This window comes from Carcharhinus amblyrhynchos, chromosome 31 (genome assembly GCF_965287045.1).
Source record: "Carcharhinus amblyrhynchos chromosome 31, sCarAmb.v2.hapA, whole genome shotgun sequence".
NCBI lineage: Eukaryota > Metazoa > Chordata > Chondrichthyes > Carcharhiniformes > Carcharhinidae > Carcharhinus > Carcharhinus amblyrhynchos.
In genome coordinates, this window is record NC_137354.1 from 19525076 (window position 1) to 19546706 (window position 21631).

At 51.9% G+C, this 21631-nt stretch overlaps 1 protein-coding gene across 1 annotated transcript in view; it reads left to right on the plus strand.

Annotated features, from left to right (window-relative positions):
• LOC145360398 (uncharacterized) overlaps nt 1–21631 on the plus strand; it is a 46154-nt gene that overhangs the window by 3763 nt on the left and 20760 nt on the right. Inside the window, exons 5-10 of the mRNA XM_080215595.1 lie at nt 6152–6349; nt 7715–7846; nt 8705–8840; nt 10913–10986; nt 12504–12623; nt 15325–15490. Coding sequence (XP_080071721.1) covers nt 6152–6349; nt 7715–7846; nt 8705–8840; nt 10913–10986; nt 12504–12623; nt 15325–15490 — 826 coding nt within the window. The remainder of the gene's footprint in view (nt 1–6151; nt 6350–7714; nt 7847–8704; nt 8841–10912; nt 10987–12503; nt 12624–15324; nt 15491–21631) is intronic.

Here is a 21631-nt window from a genome sequence, read left to right on the forward strand (position 1 = left end):
CCTGACTTGGAAATATAACACCGTTCCTTCACAGTCACTGGGTCAAAATCCTGGAATTCCCTCCCTACCAGTATCGTGGGTCAACCCACAGCACGTAGACAGCAGCAATTCAAGACGGCAGCTCACCACCACCTTCTCAAGGGGCAATTAGGGATGGGCAATAAATGCTGGCCAGCCAGCGATGCCCATGTCCCACAAATGAATGTAGAAGAAAAGAGTATAAAAGAGGGTAGGCACAGTGGTTAGCACTGCTGCCTCACAGCGCCAGGGACCTGGGTTCAATTCCGGCCTCGGGTCACTGACTGAGTTTGCATGCTGTCTCCATGTCTGCACGGGTTTCCTCCGGATGCTCCGGTTTCCTCCCACAGTCCAAAGATGTGCAAGTTAGGGGGATTGGCCATGCTAAATGTGTGAGGTTAGGGGGATATGGTGGAGAGTGGGCCGGGATAAGATTCCCTGTTAGAGAGTCAGTACAGACTCGATGGGCTGAATTACCTCTTCTACACTGAAGTGATTGTATGATTCTATCTTCTTGACAACTGGGGGAAAGTTATTGTGCTCAGAAGGAAAAGAGCAAATTAATTGAAGCCCTATCAGGGGAATTGTGTTCTGTATTCCCCATTCCGTCTCAATTTGCTCTAATTTAGTTAACAACTGTTAATTGGATCATTACGCTGTAAGCAGTTCCTTCAGTCAGGTTATTAGTTCCCGGCTAATGTATTTTAATGCATTATAGATTTAGTATTCTATAATGTTATGGAGATTGGTTTAGCTCAGTTAGCTGGACGGCAGGTTTGAGGGTGTTGATGGGGGGGACAGTGTAGAGGGAGCTTTACTCTGTATCTAACCCCGTGCTGTACCTGTCCTGGGAGTGTTTGATGGGGGGGACAGTGTAAAGGGAGCTTTACTCTGTATCTAACCCCATGCTGTACCTGTCCTGGGAGTGTTTGATGGGGACAGTGTAGAGGGAGCTTTACTCTGTATCTAACCCCATGTTGTACCTGTCCTGGGAGTGTTTGATGGGGGACAGTGTAGAGGGAGCTTTATTTTGTACCCAACCCCGTGCTGTCCCTGTCCTGGGAGTGTTTGATGGGGACAGTGTAGAGGGAGCTTAACTCTGTATCTAACCCCATGCTGTACCTGTCCTGGGAGTGTTTGATGGGGACAGTGTAGGGGGAGCTTTACTCTGTATCTAACCCCGTGCTGTACCTGTCCTGGGAGTGTTTGATGGAGGACAGTGTAGAGAGAGCTTTACTCTGTATCTAACCCCGTGCTGTACCTGTCGTGGGAGTGTTTAATGGGGGGACAGTGCAGAGGGAGCTTTACTCTGTATCTAACCCCGTGCTGTACCTGTCCTGGGAGTGTTTGATGGGGGGACAGTGTCGTGGGAGCTTTCCTCTGTATCTAACCCCGTGCTGTACCTGTCCTGGGAGTGTTTGTTGGGGGACAGTGTCGAGGGAGCTTTCCTCTGTATCTAACCCCATGCTGTACCTGTCCTGGGAGCGTTTGATGGGGGGACAGTGCAGAGGGAGCTTTCCTCTGTATCTAACCCCGTGCTGTACCTGTCCTGGGAGTGTTTGATGGGGACAGTGTAGAGGGAGCTTAACCCTGTATCTAACCCCATGCTGTACCTGTCCTGGGAGTGTTTGATGGGGGGACAGTGTCGTGGGAGCTTTCCTCTGTATCTAACCCCGTGCTGTACCTGTCCTGGGAGTGTTTGTTGGGGGACAGTGTCGAGGGAGCTTTCCTCTGTATCTAACCCCGTGCTGTACCTGTCCTGGGAGTGTTTGATGGGGGGACAGTGCAGAGGGAGCTTTACTCTGTATCTAACCCCGTGCGGTACCTGTCCTGGGAGTGTTTGATGGGGGGACAGTGTAGAGGGAGCTTTACTTTGTACCCAACCCCGTGCTGTCCCTGTCCTGGGAGTGTTTGATGGGGACAGTGCAGAGGGAGCTTTACTCTGTATCTAACCCCGTGCTGTACCTGTCCTGGGAGAGTTTGATGGGGGACAGTGTAGAGGGAGCTTAACTCTGTATCTAACCCCATGCTGTACCTGTCCTGGGAGTGTTTGATGGGGACAGTGTAGGGGGAGCTTTACTCTGTATCTAACCCCGTGCTGTACCTGTCCTGGGAGTGTTTGATGGGGACAGTGTAGGGGGAGCTTTACTCTGTATCTAACCCCATGCTGTACCTGTCCTGGGAGTGTTTGATGGGGACAGTGTAGGGGGAGCTTTACTCTGTATCTAACCCCGTGCTGTACCTGTCCTGGGAGTGTTTGATGGAGGACAGTGTAGAGGGAGCTTTACTCTGTATCTAACCCCGTGCTGTACCTGTCGTGGGAGTGTTTAATGGGGGGACGTGCATGCAGAGGGAGCTTTACTCTGTATCTAACCCCATGCTGTACCTGTCCTGGGAGTGTTTGATGGGGGGACAGTGTCGTGGGAGCTTTCCTCTGTATCTAACCCCGTGCTGTACCTGTCCTGGGAGTGTTTGATGGGGGACAGTGTAGAGGGAGCTTTACTCTGTATCTAACCCCGTGCTGTACCTGTCCTGGGAGTGTTTGATGGGGGGACAGTGTAGAGGGAGCTTTACTCTGTATCTAACCCCATGCGGTACCTGTCTTGGGAGTGTTTGATGGGACGGTGTAGAGAGAGCTTTACTCTGTATCTAACCCCACGTACCGGCTTCATGAATGCCCCACCTTCTCAATCTTGCCCCTCACCTGAGGTGTGGTGACCCTCAGGTAAAACCGCCTCCAGTCACTTCTCTCCCGCCTCAAAGGGGTCCTCTGGGATTCTGGCGATTTTGTCTACAATTTGACATATTGTAGCTGACATCTCTTAATCGTTCTTCTCCACCAGGGACATGGACAATGCATAAGGTTTCAGGGTCCGTGAACAGGTTATATCCAATGGGGAAGGATGTTGGGATGAAGGGAATGATTGGAGCAGGAGGAACCCTGGCTTGGCCGGAGCCCCAGGTTGAATGGATGATCCATTAGTGGGTCCAACATCACAAAAATCCCCAGGGCTGACACTCGGGGGTGGGGGTCAGCTGGATGTTGGGTAAACTGGGTTTATGGGGAAAACTCAACATTCCAACCATCGTTTTGTCGGTTCTTCCTTTGGGTTGGTTTTGTAAAGGTCATTGAGGCAGTGATATTAGGGTTGGCGGTGGTTCCAGTGCTAACACACTGCGTGATAGTGAGAAGATCTCGTGCCCTGTCGTCATATAGCAGCCTCTGAGCTGGAAGCCCTTGTCTCATAGGATCCCTACAGGACTATTTGGCCCATTGAGCCTTCACCCCCAACAACAATCCCAGCCAGGACCTATCCCCGTAACCCCACATATTCTCCCTGCTCGTCTCCCTGACACTGAGGGGCAATCTAGCATGGCCAATCACCTGATGAAGGGACAGCGCTCCGAAAGCTAGTGGTGTTTGCTACCAAATAAACCTGTTGGACTTTAACCTGGTGTTGTCAGACTTCTTACTGTCCTGGGAGGAAGCTCGGTTACGGTGGGCGAGAGAGATGAAATCTTTAGCAAGAGAAGGAAGGTGAAAGAGAAAAACAGAGAGAGAGAGAAAGAGAGTGGGAGAGAGAGGGGATGAACTCACCCCTTTCGCCTGGGCCTGATTATATTCTGGGGCTTTGCTTTTGTTACTTTGACATTTTGGGGAGTTATATTTACATCAATGGGGCGACTGTGCCTCCCCCCAGGTGAGTAACTGAGTGCGGGTCACAGTCTCTGCTGCGGGTTACCAAACATGGGGAGGCAGCTGAGTTTTAAACACAAGTCTCCATGGAACTTGAATCCAGTTGTACAATATTCCATTGAATCGTAGGATCCCCACAGGGCTGCACATCAAGTCTGCACTGATCACAATCCCATCCAACCCCTAAACCCCACACATTCTCCTGACGCTAAGGGGCAATTCAGTACGGCCAATCAGCCTAACCTGCACATCTTTTGGAGTGTGGGAGGAAACCGGGGCACCCGGAGGAAACCCATGCAGACACGGGGAGAATGTGCAGCCTCCACACAGACAGCCGGGATTCGAACCCGGGTCCCTGATGCTAAGAGGCAGCGGTGCTAACCACCGTGCCACCCCAGCTGAAGCTGAGATGTATTCATCATAGAATCGTAGAAATCCTACAGTGCAGGAAGAGGCCCTTCGGCCCATCGAGTCTGCAGTGAACACAATCCCACCCAGGCCCTACCCCCGTATCCCTGTATATTTACCCACTAATCCCTCTAACCTACACATCTCAGGGCACTAAGGGGCAATTTTTGCATGGCCAATCAACCTAACCCGCACATCTTTGGACTTCAGGTTTACAAAGCAGCAGATGAATTGATTTCACACACTACTGCGACCCAGGAGGGTGTGCGCTGACTACGCTGAGGACTGAACAGGCTTTACTACAAACACTACAAGACAGAAACAGCTCCTTAGGCCGACTATTCTCACCTACTGGTCATTTTCCATAGATCAGTTGTCTCCTCTGTTCCCCCATTTCCTTTTCCCAAAGCCACAGCCCTATCCTCCACTTACTCTGTGTTTCAAACACTAACTCTGATTGATAATACTGGCCAGGGCCAACATTAATTATATTTATTTATCATTTTGTCACAAGTAGGCTTACATTAACACTGCAATGAAGTTACTGTGAAAATCCCCTACTCGCCACACTCTGGCGCCTGTTCGGGTTACACTGAGGGAGAACTTAGCACAGCCAATGCACCCTAACCAGCACGTCTTTCAGACTGTGGGAGGAAACAGGGTCCTTTAAGGGACTTCTGGATGAGTACATGGGACTCAATAAGATCGAGGGTTATAGGTAAGCCTAGTAGGTAGGGATATCATCGGCGCAACTTGTGGGCCGAAGGGCCTGTTTGTGCTGTAGTTTTTCTATGTTCCATGAAACCAGAGCACCCAGAGGAAACCCACGCAGATATGGGGAGAACTGGGGTGTGCCTCACATAGACAGTGACCGAAGCCGGGAATTGAACCCGGATCCCTGATATTGTGAGGCAGCAGCACTCACCCACTGTGCCACCCATTATTGTCCAGCCCTAACTGCCCTTGACAAGGTGGTGGTGAGCTGCCTTCTTGAACCACCACAGTCTGTGTGGTGTAGGTACACCCAAAGTGCAGTTAGGTGGAGGGGAGTACCAGGATTTTGACCCAGTGACAGTGAAGGAACGGTCGATATATTCCCAAGTCAGGATGATGCATGACTTGGAGGGGAGGCTCCAGGTATTGGTGTTCCCAGGTTTCTGCTGAGATATCTATGACTGGTCTAGTTGAGTAACTTCCAGCGTGTGGATGGTGGGAGATTCAGTGACAGTAACCCCATTGAGAATCAAGGTGAGATGTTTGGATTCCTTCAGTTGAAGATAGTCATTACTTGGTACGTGATATGAATACTTGGTTATTGTATGGTCGTGTGTTTAGAATACAGCAATACAAACAGCATCCCAGTTGCCTTCACATATTTAGCTGCTGGATCAGATTCACAAAGAGTTTTCCCAATGGTGAGGGAGTCCAGTACTAGAATCATAAAATAGAATCCCTACACTGCAGAAGGAGGCCATTCTGCCCATCCAGCATGCACCGACCACAATCCCACCCAGGCCCTATCCCCATTTACCCTGCCTGTCCCGCTGACAGGGGCAATTTAGCATGGGCAAGCCAGCTAACCTGCACATCTTTGGACTGTGGGAGGAAACTGGAGAACCCGGAGGAAACCCACGCAGACATGGGGAGAATGTGCAAACTCCGCGCAGACAACTAGGGGGTCATTACTTGAGGATGAGGGGTAAATCTTTTAGGACTGAGGCGAGGAGAAATTTCTTCACCCAGAGGGTGGTGAATGTGTGGGACTCACTCCCACAGGAAGTAGTTGAGGCCAAAACATGGTCTGGTTTCAAGAAGGAATTGGATTTCGCTCTTGGGGCTAAAGGGATCGAGGGATATCGGGGGGAAAGTGGGATCAGGATATTGAATTTGATGAACAGCCATGATGAAAATGGATGGTGGAGCAGGCTCGAAGGGCCGAATGGCCTACTCCTGTTTCTGGTTTCTATACCCTAGTGTAGTCTAGTTACTGATATACAACCTGAAGTTTCTCTTCTGTTTCCCCTGCAGTTTCAGCGCACTATGATCCGACCTGTTGGTCTGACAGACGGGATGGTGTCGCTCATTACCTCGCACTATGCGGTCCCCGGGAAGCCGGGATTCATCAACTACCTCAACTTTTGCAATGACATCCTGGCCAGGGTGAAATCCCTGGAGCCGGTATACCCCAGCCAGCCCCCCATCCCCTACGGATACTGGCCTGCGGACGTGAGTTACGCTGCGTTTGGTTTCAATGTTACGTTGGGTTTTGGGTTCCTCGGAGTTTTTGAACATTTTGGCTCAACGGCCGCCACCTTACTGGCTCGACCCGCCGTCCAATCAGCGCGGCCAGCCGGTGAGATCGGGCGAGAGGTGGAAACTCTTGGTTTCTGGGCTCTCGTCGTGTTACCGACACTGATTTTCCGGCAAAACCAGCTTCATGCCCTTTCCAGGCACAAAGCCAGTTTAAATATTTATGACATGCATCGCCAAGTCCCGGGACGCTTCCATCCGAGCTCACTTGTCCTTACCCGCTCGCCGATGAGGGTCCTCACTGGTGAGGATTAATATGGTCCCCACCAACAGGGACCTGACGTGATGGTCTCCTGGTGGGACTGGAAGCCATTGAAGATCTTGGGTAGTTGGGAGCAGGGCCAGACTGGCACTGCCCACTGGGCACCCTGGCACTGCCCACTGGGCACTCTGGCACTGCCCACCGGGCACCTTGGCACTGCCTACTGGGCACCCTGGCTCTGCTTACCAGGCACCCTGGCACAGCCCACTGAGCAGCCTGGCACTGCCCACTGTGCACCCTGGCTCTGCTTACCAGGCACCCTGGCACAGCCCACTGAGCAGCCTGGCACTGCCCACTGTGCACCCTGGCTGGGCTCTGAGAGGTTTGGGCCTGAGGTTGGGGCCTGAGAAGTGATAGAACCATGACAGGAGGGAGTGGGGAGAGCTCTGCTGGAGGTGGGAGGGAAAGGGGGAAACACTGCAGAGGGAGAGGGCTGATCGATGGTGGTGGCAATTTGAGGGGTGGGGGAACTCTGCAGGGACAGTGATGGGGGGGGTGGAATACGGGTGGTGGGTGGGGCAACATCCATGGGGACTGGGGGAGACCAGCACAGTGAGCAATTGGTGGGAGGTCTCGATGTCTGTTAGGGGGGGAGGGGGAGATTTGGGGGCGGGATGCGACAGGAGATCTCCCAGTACACTGGGAGGTCCGAGCACGTGCACACTGGTGCCTCTATGGCTCAGCAGCCGGCTTCCCGGTGAGGTTAGGTTCCTTGACAACCCCTGCTGGCGAGAATCACATTCTGGCACTTTCTTTAGTACTAAGTGCCGTACGATTGTGACTGAGAGCTGACCCAAAACAAAAAATGGGTGCGATTGTCTCCTGTTTTTGTCCGGCACTTGGAACTTTTTTATAAAATTCAGGCCAATAATTAAAAGTTGTGCTTATTTGTAAATAGAAGACTTCAGAGAGAAGTCATACTCGCCTGTGTGAACTTAGAACAAAGAAAGCTCAGGAAGATATTAGCGATTGCCGCGAGCGAAGGCAGTAATTGATGCGGTTTGGGAAAATATTTACAGATCCCCAAATCGCCCGAGATTCTCGAAGTGTTTGACCGATTCCGGAGAACCATTTTCCTGAGGGGGATTCGAACTTCCGAGTACTTCAAGGATTACGACAAACTCCGGTACGGGCTCATCACCGAGAATCAGGTGAGCCAAGGACATTGCGCCGCGATGTCGACTTGTGAATCATCTCGTTTTAAACTAGGATTGTTTTCGCTGGGAAGACGGAGGCCGAGGGGAGATCTGGTCTCCAAAATAATCAGAGGCAGCAACAAGATGGATAGTCAGAGGCTTTTTCTCCAGGGTGGGTGGGTCGATTACCAGGGGGACACAGGTTCGAGGTGAGACGGAGATGTGGAGGGTAATTTTTTTTCACACAGAGAGTGGTGGGCGCCTGGAACGCGATGCCCGATGAGTGGTGGAAGAGGGCACACTAGCAGCATTGAAGAGACACCTGGATGGGCCAAATGGACTCATTCTGCTCCGATGCCTCATGAACTTTTGAGAGTCCATCAGCTTCCCTGGCACCAGAAACTATAGATATTAAAGGAATGGAGGGTAAATTGAGCCGTTGCGTTGTGTATGGCCAGTGGAGCAGATTTTAAGACAGGGATTATTTTTATTCACCCATGGGAAGCGGGCATCGCTGACTGGCCAACATTTCTTACCCATCCCTAGTTGCCCTTGAACTGAGTAGCTTGCTGGGCCATTTCAGAGTCAGCCGCATTGCCGTGCCTCTGGATTCACATGTAGGCCAGACCGGGTAAGGACAGCAGATTTCTTTCTCTAAAGGACATTATTGAACCAGTCGGGTTTTTCCAACAATTGTTTTCATCGGTAGATTCTTAATTCCAGATTTTTTTTATTGAATTCAAATTCCATCATCTACCATGGCGGGATTCGAACCCAGAACATTTTCTGGTTAACGGTCTGAGGATAATACCACTAGGCCGTCGCCCCCCCCGTGGTGAGATTGTGTGATTTACCATTCATCCTTCTCCACAGTTTAGGCGTGGCCTGTACCTGATTTGTGGGAAGGAAGGCACCTTATCGGAGCAAGACATCCAGACGCTCCTCAAATGCTTTGGCACGGCCGATGGCAAAGTTCGTTACCGCGACTTCTGCGATGTGCTGGAAAACGGTGAGCGCGGCGTCTCCGGTGGCGACGGGGTTCACGCTCTGAGCTCCACGGGCCCTCAGCTACGGGAGAAGGAAGCGAGTGTTGTAGGCTCCTGCTTTCCCCCCCCCCAGTCGAGGGCCCCTTGGCCTAAGCCTCGGGGCTCGGCCCATTTTAAAACAATCCGCGAAGTCACGTGATCACCCGCGGCTGGATAGAGACAACCGGAGCGGCCATTTTGACCTGTTTAGCCAATCAGAACCATTTAATCAGGACTGTGGGCCCAAAGCAATCTTTAAATACAATCGATAGATCGAGGGGCTGAATCAACGATTTCCACCACTGGGCCATCAGGAAACAAAATCAATATTAACTCAAATCCAAACCACACAAAGTGTACGCGATCTAACTGAGACTTTCTCCTCCAACTGGAGAGTCATGTTAAAAGGGCTAGAAGTTTTTTAAGTTTATTTATTATTGACACAAGTGGGCTTACATTAACACCGCAATGAAGTTACTGTGAAAGTCCCCCAGTTGCCCACACTCTGGCGCCTGTTCGGGTTACACTGAGGGAGAATTTAGCACGGCCGATGCACCCTAACCGGCACGTCTTTCCGACTGTGGGAGGAAACCGGAGGGAAACCCACGCAGACACGGGGAGAACGTGCAAACTCCGCACAGACAGTGAACCCCAAGCCGGGAATCGAACCCGGGTCCCTGGTGCTGTGAGGCAGCGGTGCTAACCAGTGCGCTGAAGCACTGAGAAGTATAGATTCTGTTACTCGAGAGGGCGAGCTTGTTCCCATCTTGACATCTTTGGGTTTTTGGGCTCTCACTTGCCCCATTACCCCCACTCCCCACCACCCCCCCCCCCCCCCCCCGGCACCGAGGCTCCCCGCTCGCTGTGAAACTCACCTCCACACTTTGCCCAGTGCCTCTAACTGTCCTCATAGCTTTCTGCAGCCCTCTGCTCATCCAACCCGCTGTCTCAGTGATCCCCCACTTCTACACTTCCGAAAAATCAGTAAACGGGATAAAAATAACAGCGGGGGGAGGAGGTTGAGGGGGGCGTGGGCCTTGTCAAAGGGCATTACATTAATTAACTTAACTAATCCTGGAGATGGAGGTGTCCAGAACAAGGAGTCACAGTCTGAGGATACAGGGTAAACCGTTTAGAGTTTAAACAGAGATGAGGAGGAGAAATTTCTTCACCCAGAGAGTGGTCGGCCTGTGGAATTCACTACTACTGAAAGTAGTTGAGACCAAAAGGGTGGCACAGTGGTTAGCACTGCTGCCTCACAGCACCAGGGACCTGGGTTCAATTCCAGCCTTGGGTCTCTGTCTGCGTGGAGTTTGCACATTCTCCCCGTGTCTGTGTGGGTTTCCTCCGGTTTCCTCCCACAGTCCAAAGATGTGTAGGTTAGGTGGATTGGCCATGCTAAATTGCCCCTTAGTGTCCAAAGATGTGTCGGTTAGGTGGATTGGCCATGCTAAATTGCCCCTTAGTGTCCAAAGATGTGCAGGTTAGGTGGATTGGCCATGCTAAACTGCCCCTTAGTGTCAGGGGACTGGCGGGGTAAATACATGGGGTAATGGGGATAAGGCTTGCGTGGGATTGTTGTTGGTGCAGGATCGCTGGGCCGAATGGCCTCCTTCTGCACTGCAGGGATTCTATGAAAGCATTGTATGTTTTAATGAAGCAGATACAACACTTGGGGCGATGGGGATCGAAGGATACCGGGGGGTGAGATCAGCTATTGAGTTGGATGATCAGCCATGATCATAATGGTGGAGTAGGCTTGAAGGGCTGAATGGCCTCCCCCTCCTCCTATTTTCTAAGTTTCTATGTGACTGGAGTCCATTATGCACCCAAAACACTGTTCTTAACAAGGCAGTTTATAATTATAATAAGTTATTTTTCCAATAGTTAGAGAATGACTTAATATCGGAGATCGTGAATAAAATAAGTAACCAAACAAGATCTTTTTAAGAGATCGACAAGATCCCTTTGGAGGTAAATGTAGCTGGAAGGATTTTTATTTTGTATTGATGTGTGTCACTATCGAGTTTCTAACACAAAACTCCTCTTTCCTCAGCCTATAATGTCCCTCATCTAGAAAAATATCCCACAGCTGAGGTGTGCAGACCACCAAGAGGAACTCTGTTCCAGGTGAGCGATCGAATATTGGCGTCCTCAGGCCTCGAGTGGAGGGTTGAGTGACGAGGTGATGCTGTTACTGTCAGAACCATGTTGTGTGTCACACTGACAGACATTGGCAAGTTGCAGTGGGCCGAATGGCCTCCATCTGTTTTGTTGGTGATAATGGGGGTCCTTTAAGACGCCACAACTGAACTAGCATTCACTTATTGACAATAGCCTCCCCTGGGGTGGCACGGTGGTTAGCACTACTGTCTCGCAGTACCAGGGACCCGGGTTCAATTCCGGCCTTGGGTCACTGTCTGTGTGGAGTTTGCACATTCTCCCCGTGACTGCGTGGGTTTCCTCCTGGTGCTCTAGTTTCCTCCCACAGTCCAAAGATGTGCAGGTTAGGGTGGACTGGCCATGCTAAATAGTCCCTTAGTGTCCAAAGATGTGTAGGTTAGGTGGTTTAGCAATGGTAAATTCGTGGGATAGGGTGGAGGGGAGGGCCTGGGTGGGATGCTTTTTCAGAGAGCCAGTGCAGAACCGATGGGCCGAATGGCCTCTTCCGGCATGGTAGGGATTCGATGATTCATAGAGATATCAGCTTGAGCACAAAGAAAGGGAGACCGCCACGTTGTGGCAGAATTCATGGGTTAGTAAGTATTTGTTTTTAATGGGCCAGGCCATCTACTGGGCCCTGGTAATGGGAGGTGTGTCCCCTCCATTTGGATTTGCAGGTGGGGGAATGAGGTGGGGGGACAGCTATTTCTTTCTGGGTGCCCATCCACTGGTTCACGAGGTCTCCGGGGAGGAAGGACCCTCCACCTTTCCCCGGGGAGCCTGTGTGAGGCTATCCCAGTGTATCATGATGCTCTCCCCAGTTGGACCACGGCACCAAACCTTCCTCCCAGTTATTTCTGGATGTTGTCCCTCTTGCCAGTGGAAAGTCTCTCCCTATCTCCTCTCGCACATTGCCTGTGGATTGTCTGGTCTAAGGAGAGCAACCCCACCTTCTCGAGTCTTCCAGAAAACTGCCCCAGCCCAATCCCCGGGACCATTATTCCAGCACCACCCCCACCACCCCAACTGAGATGTCCTTTCTTTGACTTGCTGCCTGGGGTTAGGCACAAGAATTTACTGAGGTCTAAGCTGATTTATAAAGATTTCATATCAAGGGGATAGAACGCTGGGGAAGTCTTGTGGGTTAGCGTCCCTGTCTCTGAGCCTGAAGCTCCAGGTTCGAGTCCCACCCCGGGATTTGATGGTCAAAGAAGGTGCGTTCATAACAAGGCCAAACAGGTCAAGTGTCAAGCTTCCAAAATCTTTCCAAACACGCCAATGGCTGGCGGGAAGAGTGGGAGAGACTCCTGGTCAGTCAAGCTCGATGTGGAACAGCACCCCTCAAGCTATAAGCCCCCTGTTGACAGACTAGTGACCTGTTCTGGGAATTACTAGCTTTGGAAACAGATGAAAGTCTGCTTTAGTACGTCACAGGATATCACCCTGGGGTTGACTATCCTTGTCTTGTTTCTTCTCTCCCACAGCTCGGGACAAAACTAACGGATGAGGAAGAAAAACGCGTGAAAACTGTGCTGAAGGATCTTGCCCAGCAAGTAGAGAAGAAGCAGCTCTTGGTGAATCCCATCTTCAAAGACTTTGATGAGGTGAGCGTCCGTCACTTTCCGAGCTCTGGAAGCTTCCCCAGTTAACGTCTGAGATTCCATATCCCCCCCGTTAAATCAAATGCCCCCAGTCACCCAGTAACCTCCCCATCTTCCACATTCCTTCTCCCCATTCCTTCATTTCAGGAATCATCTTGGAGAATCCTCACTGGACTTTCTCCAGGGTTGGTATATCCTGGGCGGCACGCTGGTTAGCACTGCTGCCTCACAGGGCCCGGGTTCGATACCCAGTTTGTCTGTGTGGAGTCTGAACATTTTTCCCTGTTTCTGCGTGGGTTTCCTCCGGGTGCTCCGGTTTTCTCCCACAATCTGAAAGACGTGCGGGTTAGGTTGCATTGGCCGTGCTAAATTACCCCTTAGGTGTCGGGGACTAGCTAAATGCATGGGATTATGGGGACAGGGCCTGAGTGGGAGTGTGATCAGTGCTGACTAGATGGGCCAAACGACCTCCTTTGCATTGTAGGGGTTCTATGATTCTATCACCCTCCCTAACGGGAGGTTAGATTTCCAACCATTCATATTCAATGGACAGAATGTGCTGGAAAGGTAGTTATTGGTGGAAATCTCAGCAGGAATTCCTCAGGATATTGTCCTAGACCCAAAAATCTTCAACTGCTCCATCAATGGCATTCCTTCCATCGTGAGGTCAGAAGTGGGGATGTTCGCTGATGATTGTACAATGTTCAACATCATCCGTGACTCCTCGCATACCAAAGCGGTTCGTATCCATGTTCAGCAAGACGTGGACAATATCTGGGCTTGGATGATATCTTGGGCTATCAAGTGGCAAGTAATATTCGTGCCACACAAGTGCCCGGCAACGATCATCACCGGCAAGAGAGAATCTAACCACCTCCACTTGACATTCAATAGTATTCATCTTACTGAACCTCCTACTATTAACAACTTGGGGGGTAACCATTGACCAGAAACTGACCCGGACCAGCCATATAAACACTATGGCTACCAGAACAGGTCAGAGGCTAAGGGGGAATACTTCCTGCCCCCCTGCCATGGGGATTTTTCGGGTAGGGGGTGGACCATGCAATGGTCTATTGATCTCGGATGGGATTTTCCGGTTTTGGGGCGAGTGTGGCCAGAAAATCCCTAGGAATTTTGTGATAAGTAACTCACTTCCTGACTATCTACAGTCAGGAGTGTGATGGGATACTCCCCTCTTGCCTGGGTGGGTGCAGCTCCAACAACACTCAAGAAGCCCAACACCATCCTTGGCGTCCCATCCACTCCCTCTGGCACCGATGCTCAGTGGCAGACATGTGTACCACCTACAAGATGCACTGCAACAACTCACTAAGGTTCCTTAGACAGCACCTTCCAAACCCACCACCACTTCCATCTAGAAGGACAAGGGCAGCAGATACATTGGGAACACCCCCCACCTCAGGGTTCCCCTCCGAGCCACTCACCATCCTGACTTGGGAAATCCAATTTGCTCCTTTTGATGTCTGTGCTGGGCCTCTCCTCACCATCTCTTCCTCATGAGGCCACACCGTAATTTACCCTCAGTCTGAAACTTTCCCCTTCAACAGCACTGCTGTCTCACAGCGTCAGGGATCAGGGTTCGATTCCGGCCTTGGGTCACTGTCTGTTGGGTCACGTTCCCCTTCGTGTCTGCGTGGGTTTCCTCCGGGTGCTCCGGTTTCCTCCCAGCCCCAAAAGTGCGGATTAGGTGGATTGGCCATGCTAAATTGCCCCTTAGTGTCCAAAGATGTACAGGTTAGGTGGATTGGCCATGCTAAATTGCCCCTTAGTGGAGGATGTGTAGATTAGGTGGATTAAATGAGAAATGTGTGAGGTTACAGGATAGTGCAGGGGATAGGGCCTGCGTAAGATGTTGTTTAAGAGAGTTAGTACAGACTGGATGGGTCGAATGGCCTCCTGCACTTTAGGGATAGCTCTATGGACAGGATCAGTGAGCTAACCGATCTGTAATTAAACTGATTGGTCAGTCTCCTGTAGTTACCATGGTTACAACAGTGTCCATTCTCCGTCCCTCAGGCTGACATTGAACCAGGCCAGGATTTCTCCTGATGCGGGAAGAGTGGGAAAGAGGTTGGGAACTGGACAATGGGAAGGGAATGGAGACCTGGGAGGAGGAGGGGGGTGGAGGGAGAGGTTTGGAGAGCACTGTGTTGTCCGGAGTTGATTGGAAGTCTCATAGAATCGTAGAAACCCTACAATGCAGAGGAAGGCCATTTGGCCCATCGAGTCTGCACTGTAAAGAATCCCACCCAGACCCTATCCCCACAACCCCTCACATTTACCCCAATAACCCCTCTGACCTACAAATCCCGGGACACTGAGGGGCATTTCAGCACGGCCAATGCACCTAACCCGCACATCTTTCGGACTGTGGGTGGAAACCGGAGCGCCCGGAGGAAACCCACGCAGACACGGGGAGAATGTGCAGACTCCACACAGACAGTGAACCCAAGCGTGGGAATCGAACCCGGGTCCCTGGCGCTGTGAGGCGGCAGTGCTAACCCACTGTGCCACCCCAGACTCGGTTAAAGCTGGGTGTGAGGTGGAGGGGGGGGCGGTGAGGGGAGGTGGGTGGTGGGGACTTAGGCTCGTCACCCACATGGTTAAACCACAGCCCCCCCCCTCTCCCCAGCCCTATCGGGTCTCAGTAGTTAATATGTGGGCGTGTTTAATTGAACAGCATGTTACGTACAGAAGACTCCTGAGCAAGTCACAGTTCGAGAGGGGGCTGGATTCCCTGGGCCTGAGTATGTCACCCATGGACTTCAAGCTCCTCTGCAAGAAATTTGGGGATCCGGTCTCCGGAGACGTCAACTACGTGGCATTCAGCCAAGCAGTCGACAAAGGTAGGAGAGACGTGGCTCGATTCCTGCGTCTTACCGCACAACACCAATCCCGAATAAAAACCCCGACCCACCCCAATAAGGTGCTGGAACAAAAACAGAAAATGCTGGGAAAAAGATCCGGTAGCGTCTGGAAAAGTAAAGGGAATGGAGAGCTACGAGGGTAAAGTGGAGTTAAGTTTTGATCACATCAGATCTTGTCGAATGGTGGAGCAGATTCGATGGGCTGAATGGCCTATGTCATAGACTTCCCCCAGTACAGAATGAGACTATTCGGCCCATTGAATCTGTACCGACCACAATCCCACCCAAGCCCTATTCCTGTAGCCCCCATTTACCCTGCTTATCCCCTGACACTAAAGGGGCAATTTATCACGGCCAATCCACCCAACCCGTGCATCTTTCGGACTGTGGGAGGAAACCGGAGCACCCGGAGGAAACCCACGCAGACACGGGGAGGATGTGCAAGCTCCACGCAGGCAGTGACCCGCGCTGGGGATCGAACCCGGGTCCCTGGCGCTGTGAGGCAGCAGGGCTAACCCACCGTGCCACCCAGAGGTCTTATCGTCTTTTAACTGTAGATGAAGCGTTTAGAATCTGCCCAGGATTCTCCAGCCCTTCACACCCTGCCGCCAGCGAGAATGGAGAGCTTGGCGCTCAGCCGATCCTCCACCCACTGCAGCGGGACTGGAGAATCCCCACCGCGGGTGAGATTGGAGATTCCCAGCCTCTGTCTCTCTCTCTGTGTCTCTCCACAGCTGCTGCCAAAACTTGTAGAGTTTTTTTCTGTTCTTATTTCCCAGTGAGTAAACCAGCGCTTGCCAAATTCACTCCCTTTGTGTTTTCGTCTGTGTGTGAACCCCGCCCCCCCACATCCCACTGCCCCACCGCCCCTCTCCTCCAGAGTGAAATCGGGCAGGCGTGGGAGGGTTGACGGAGGAGGGGAGAGGGTGGGATGGGGGATAAAGAGTCGCACCAACGTACGTATTAGGAGTACAGGGTAGGCCATTTGGCCCCTTGAGGCTGCGCTGCCCCATCGGGCGATGGTACTGTAACCTCGACCCCGTGGTGCCACCCCAATGCCCCCCTGTTGGGTAAGGAGGAGAGGGGGTACTTGTTGAGTTTGGCCGGAGGGGAGGGCAGGGGGTTGTGGAAGCTGCAACGTTGACACGAAGAAACCATTGGAGCTGGAGTTGCCAACTCTCCGCTGGGAATGGAGGGATACAATCCCGGGATGGGCTGGTTGGACCAATGAGCGGGATAGGCCTGGAGGGCCGAAGGGCCTGTTTCCTGCGCTGTGCTGCTCGTTGTCCGGGATTGGCCTGGAGATCAATCTCCAGGACACTGCTGTGTGCGACCCGGGAGAGAAATCATCGGGATATTCCAAAGAGATTGTTCTTTTCTTTGTCTTTTCCGGCTCCTATCCCGGGCTGCTCCAATATTCCCGGCAGGCTTTGCAGTGATTGCTTGCAGTACCTGCTTCCTGCCTCCAGAGGGTCTCGGTGAGCAGTAATTCTCCCAGTCCTGTTCGAATCCCAATGGACATTAACTGGATCCCGGGATTTTGCGGAGGCATGGGGAATAGAGTCATACAGCACAGAAAGAGGCCCTTCAGCCCCTCCTGTCTGCAGTGGGCCAGTACTCGCAATAGTCAGGCAATAGTCGGCAATGTCCCCAATCAATAGTGCGCCAACCTGACCTCGCTTGGTGATGTTAAATAACGTATTGGGAGATTGGACATGCTGAAGGGGGAAGAAAATCAGCGTTACACGGTCCTTGGAGAGGGCAGGGGTGGGGGAATAGCACGGGGGAATTAAAGGGATGCGGACATTTAAAGGTGTTTGGCTCTGCACGGTGACACCGTGGTTAACGCAACAGAAAATGCTGGAAAATCTCAGCAGGTCCAACACTGGGGGGGGAGAGAATAGAGCCAACACTTCATGTCAGGATGACCCTTGGTCAGAGTTAGATCATAGAAACCCTACAGTGCAGAAAGAGACCATTCGGCCCATCGAGTCTGCACCCTCCACAAGCCCTACCTCCATATCCCTACATATTTTACCCGCTAATCCCTCTAACCTACACACCTCAGGGGGCAATTTTAGCACAGCCAATCAACCTAACCCGCACATCTTTGGGCTGTGGGAGGAAACCGGAGCACCCGGAGGAAACCCATGCAGACACGAGGAGAATGTGCAAACTCCACACAGACAGTGACCCGAGCCAGGAATCGAACCCAGGTTCCTGGAGCTGTGAAGCAGCAGTGCTAACCACTGTGGTACCGTGCCGCCCTAGGTTAGGTTAGTGGTTAGCATTGTTGCCTCACAGCACCAGGGACCCAGGTTCGATTCCCGGCCTTGGGTCACTGTCTGTGTGGAGTCTGCACATTCTCCCCGTGTCTGCGTGGGTTTCCTCCGGGTGCTCCGGTTTCCTCCCACAGTCTGAAAGATGTGCTGGTTAGGTGCTAAATTCTCCCTCAATGTACCCGAACTGGTGCTGGAGTGTGACAAGGGGAGAATGTGCGGACTCCACACTGACAGTGACCCAAGCCGGGAATCGAACCCGGGTCCCTGGCGCTGTGAGGCAGCAGTGCTAACCCACTGTGCCACCACGAACAACCAGCTCAACCTGCAAGTTAGCCTTAAGAGAATCCTGAACGAGATTGGATTATTCCTGAGTACATCAGCAGCCTCAGTCACACCTCCCCTCTGACTCTCCCTCCCTTTCCTCGACCACCAAACTCTTCCCAACATCACAGATGGCACACAAATGCCAGAAACGTTATTCTTCCTCGGGATGTGGGCACCACTGACCAGCCACTTGTGGCCCACCCTTAATTGCCCGTGGACTGAGTGACTTCCTCTGCCATTGCAGAGGACGATTGAAGATCCCACCACATTGCCGTGGGTCTGGAGTCACGTGTAGACCAGGCTGGGTGAGGAAGACTGTTGATGGAATGGCTGTGGAATCAGGATGGCGTCGTCCTGAGAGACAGAGAGTGGGGAACATCTTGGTGTTCCAGGGAACTGCTGCCTCTAGAATGGTCCGTCTGATGATGGGAACATTGGAACGGGAGTAGGCCATTCAGCCCGTCGAGCCTGCTTCGCCATTCAGTAAGACCATGGCTGAAAGGAGACTTTGACCCATTCTATCGCTAATTGGAACAGTTGATATTGCCCTGGGCTCTCTGGTGAAGAGTGGTACTGGGAGCCACCACAATGCCAATGCCACTGGAGGTGAACACCTTTGAAGGGCAAACTCCCAGGGCATCCCTGTGCCAGGCCGGAGCTGTGTTTTTCCATACGCGTTGGCACTGAGCTAGTTGGCATTGCCTTTGCCAGTATCCTTCCTTCCGTACTCACCACCTAACTCTCTGTAACAGATCATTCTACCTGTTTGTGCATTGTATCCATCCTTCGCAGCAATACTCTCAGAATCACAGAACCCCTACAGTGCAGAAAGAGGCCCTTCGGCCCATCGAGTCTGCACCGAACACAATCCCACCCAGCCTCCATCCCCATAATCCTATGGCACCTACCCTAACAAGTCCCCCTGACACCAAAGGGCAATTTAGCATGGCCGATCCGCCTAACCTGCACATTTTCGGACTGTGGGAGGAAACCGGAGCACCCGGAGGAAACCCACGCAGACACGAGGAGAATGTGCAAACTCCACATAGACAGGGACCCGAGCCAGGAATTGAACCCGGGTCCCTGGTGCTGTGAAGCAGCAGTGCCAACCACTGTGCCATCCGTGCCACTAGGTTCACTAGATTGATTCCAGAGATGAGGGGTTTGTCGTGTGAAGAGAGATTGAACAGTTTAGGCCGATACTCTCTGGAATTTAGAAGAATGAGGGGAGATCAGATTGAGGTACACAAGATGATAAAAGGTCTGGATAAAGTAGGCGTGGAGCGGATGCTTCCTCTTGTGGGACATTCTAGGGCGAGAGGTCACAGTCTTAGGATAAGGGATAGGAAATTTAAAACAGAGTTGAGGAGAAACTACTTCTCCCAAAGGGTTGTGAATCTGTGGAATTCGCTGCCCCAAAGTGCGGTGGACACTGGGACAGTGAGTAAAATTAAGGAGGAGTTAGACAGATTTTTAATGGATTGAAGGGTTTTGGGGAGAAGGCAGGAAAATGGGGGTGAGGAGCATAGCAGCCATGATCGAATGGTGGAGTGGACTCGATGGGCCGAATGGCCTAATTCTGCTCCTGTATCTTACGGACTTATGAACTAGTCGAAGTGTTAGTGAACTCTTCCTTCGCTTTTCCTCCTGAAGGTGGGCATCTCGCCAACACTGCCCCCCCTTGTCCTCGGGCACTTGTTCTCATACCCCTTTTCCTGGCCGATTTAGGGAATGTCAACATTGCAGCTTGAATCAAGCGAACTTGCCATTTCCGAGGACTGTTTAGGAATTGAAGAGTTTAGAAATTGTCTTTCCAGAGAGAAAGGATCGATACCCCTTAGCTAATCTCAGGACATTTCCACAGCACACAAAACACCCCAGTTTACTGAAAGCCCCAATTTCTCCCAGTCCCACCGAGGAACACACCAAGGAACACACCGAGGAACACATTGAGGAACACACCGAGGAACACACCGAGGAACACATTGAGGAACACACCGAGGAACACACCGAGGAACACACCGAGGAACACATTGAGGAACACACCGAGGAACACATTGAGGAACACACCGAGGAACACACCGAGGAACACATTGAGGAACACACCGAGGAACACACCGAGGAACACATTGAGGAACACACCGAGGAACACACCGAGGAACACACCGAGGAACACATTGAGGAACACACCGAGGAACACACCGAGGAACACACCGAGGAACACATTGAGGAACACACCGAGGAACACATTGAGGAACACACCGAGGAACACACCGAGGAACACATTGAGGAACACACCGAGGAACACACCGAGGAACACACCGAGGAACACATTGAGGAACACACCGAGGAACACACCGAGGAACACACCGAGGAACACATTGAGGAACACACCGAGGAACACACCGAGGAACACACCGAGGAACACATTGAGGAACACACCGAGGAACACACCGAGGAACACACCGAGGAACACACCGAGGAACACACCGAGGAACACATTGAGGAACACACCGAGGAACACACCGAGGAACACACTGAGGAACACACTGAGGAACACACCGAGGAACACATTGAGGAACACATTGAGGAACACATTGAGGAACACATTGAGGAACACACTGAGGAACACACCGAGGAACACATTGAGGAACACATTGAGGAACACACTGAGGAACACACCGAGGAACACACCGAGGAACACATTGAGGAACACACCGAGGAACACACCGAGGAACACACCGAGGAACACATTGAGGAACACACTGAGGAACACACTGAGGAACACACCGAGGAACACATTGAGGAACACACTGAGGAACACACCGAGGAACACATTGAGGAACACATTGAGGAACACATTGAGGAACACACCGAGGAACACACCGAGGAACACATTGAGGAACACATTGGGGAACACATTGAGGAACACATTGAGGAACACACCGAGGAACACATTGAGGAACACATTGAGGAACACACTGAGGAACACACTGAGGAACACACCGAGGAACACATTGAGGAACACATTGAGGAACACACCGAGGAACACATTGAGGAACACACCGAGGAACACACTGAGGAACACACCGAGGAACACACCGAGGAACACATTGAGGAACACATTGAGGAACACACCGAGGAACACATTGAGGAACACATTGAGGAACACACTGAGGAACACACCGAGGAACACACCGAGGGGCACACCGAGGGGCACACCGAGGAACACATTGAGGAACACACCGAGGGACACACCGAGGGACACATTGAGGAACACACTGAGGAACACACTGAGGAACACACCGAGGAACACACCGAGGAACACACCGAGGAACACACCGAGGGACACACCGAGGGGCACACCGAGGGACACACCGAGGGACACATTGAGGAACACACTGAGGAACACACTGAGGAACACACTGAGGAACACACCGAGGGACACACCGAGGGGCACACCGAGGGGCACACCGAGGAACACATTGAGGAACACACCGAGGAACACACCGAG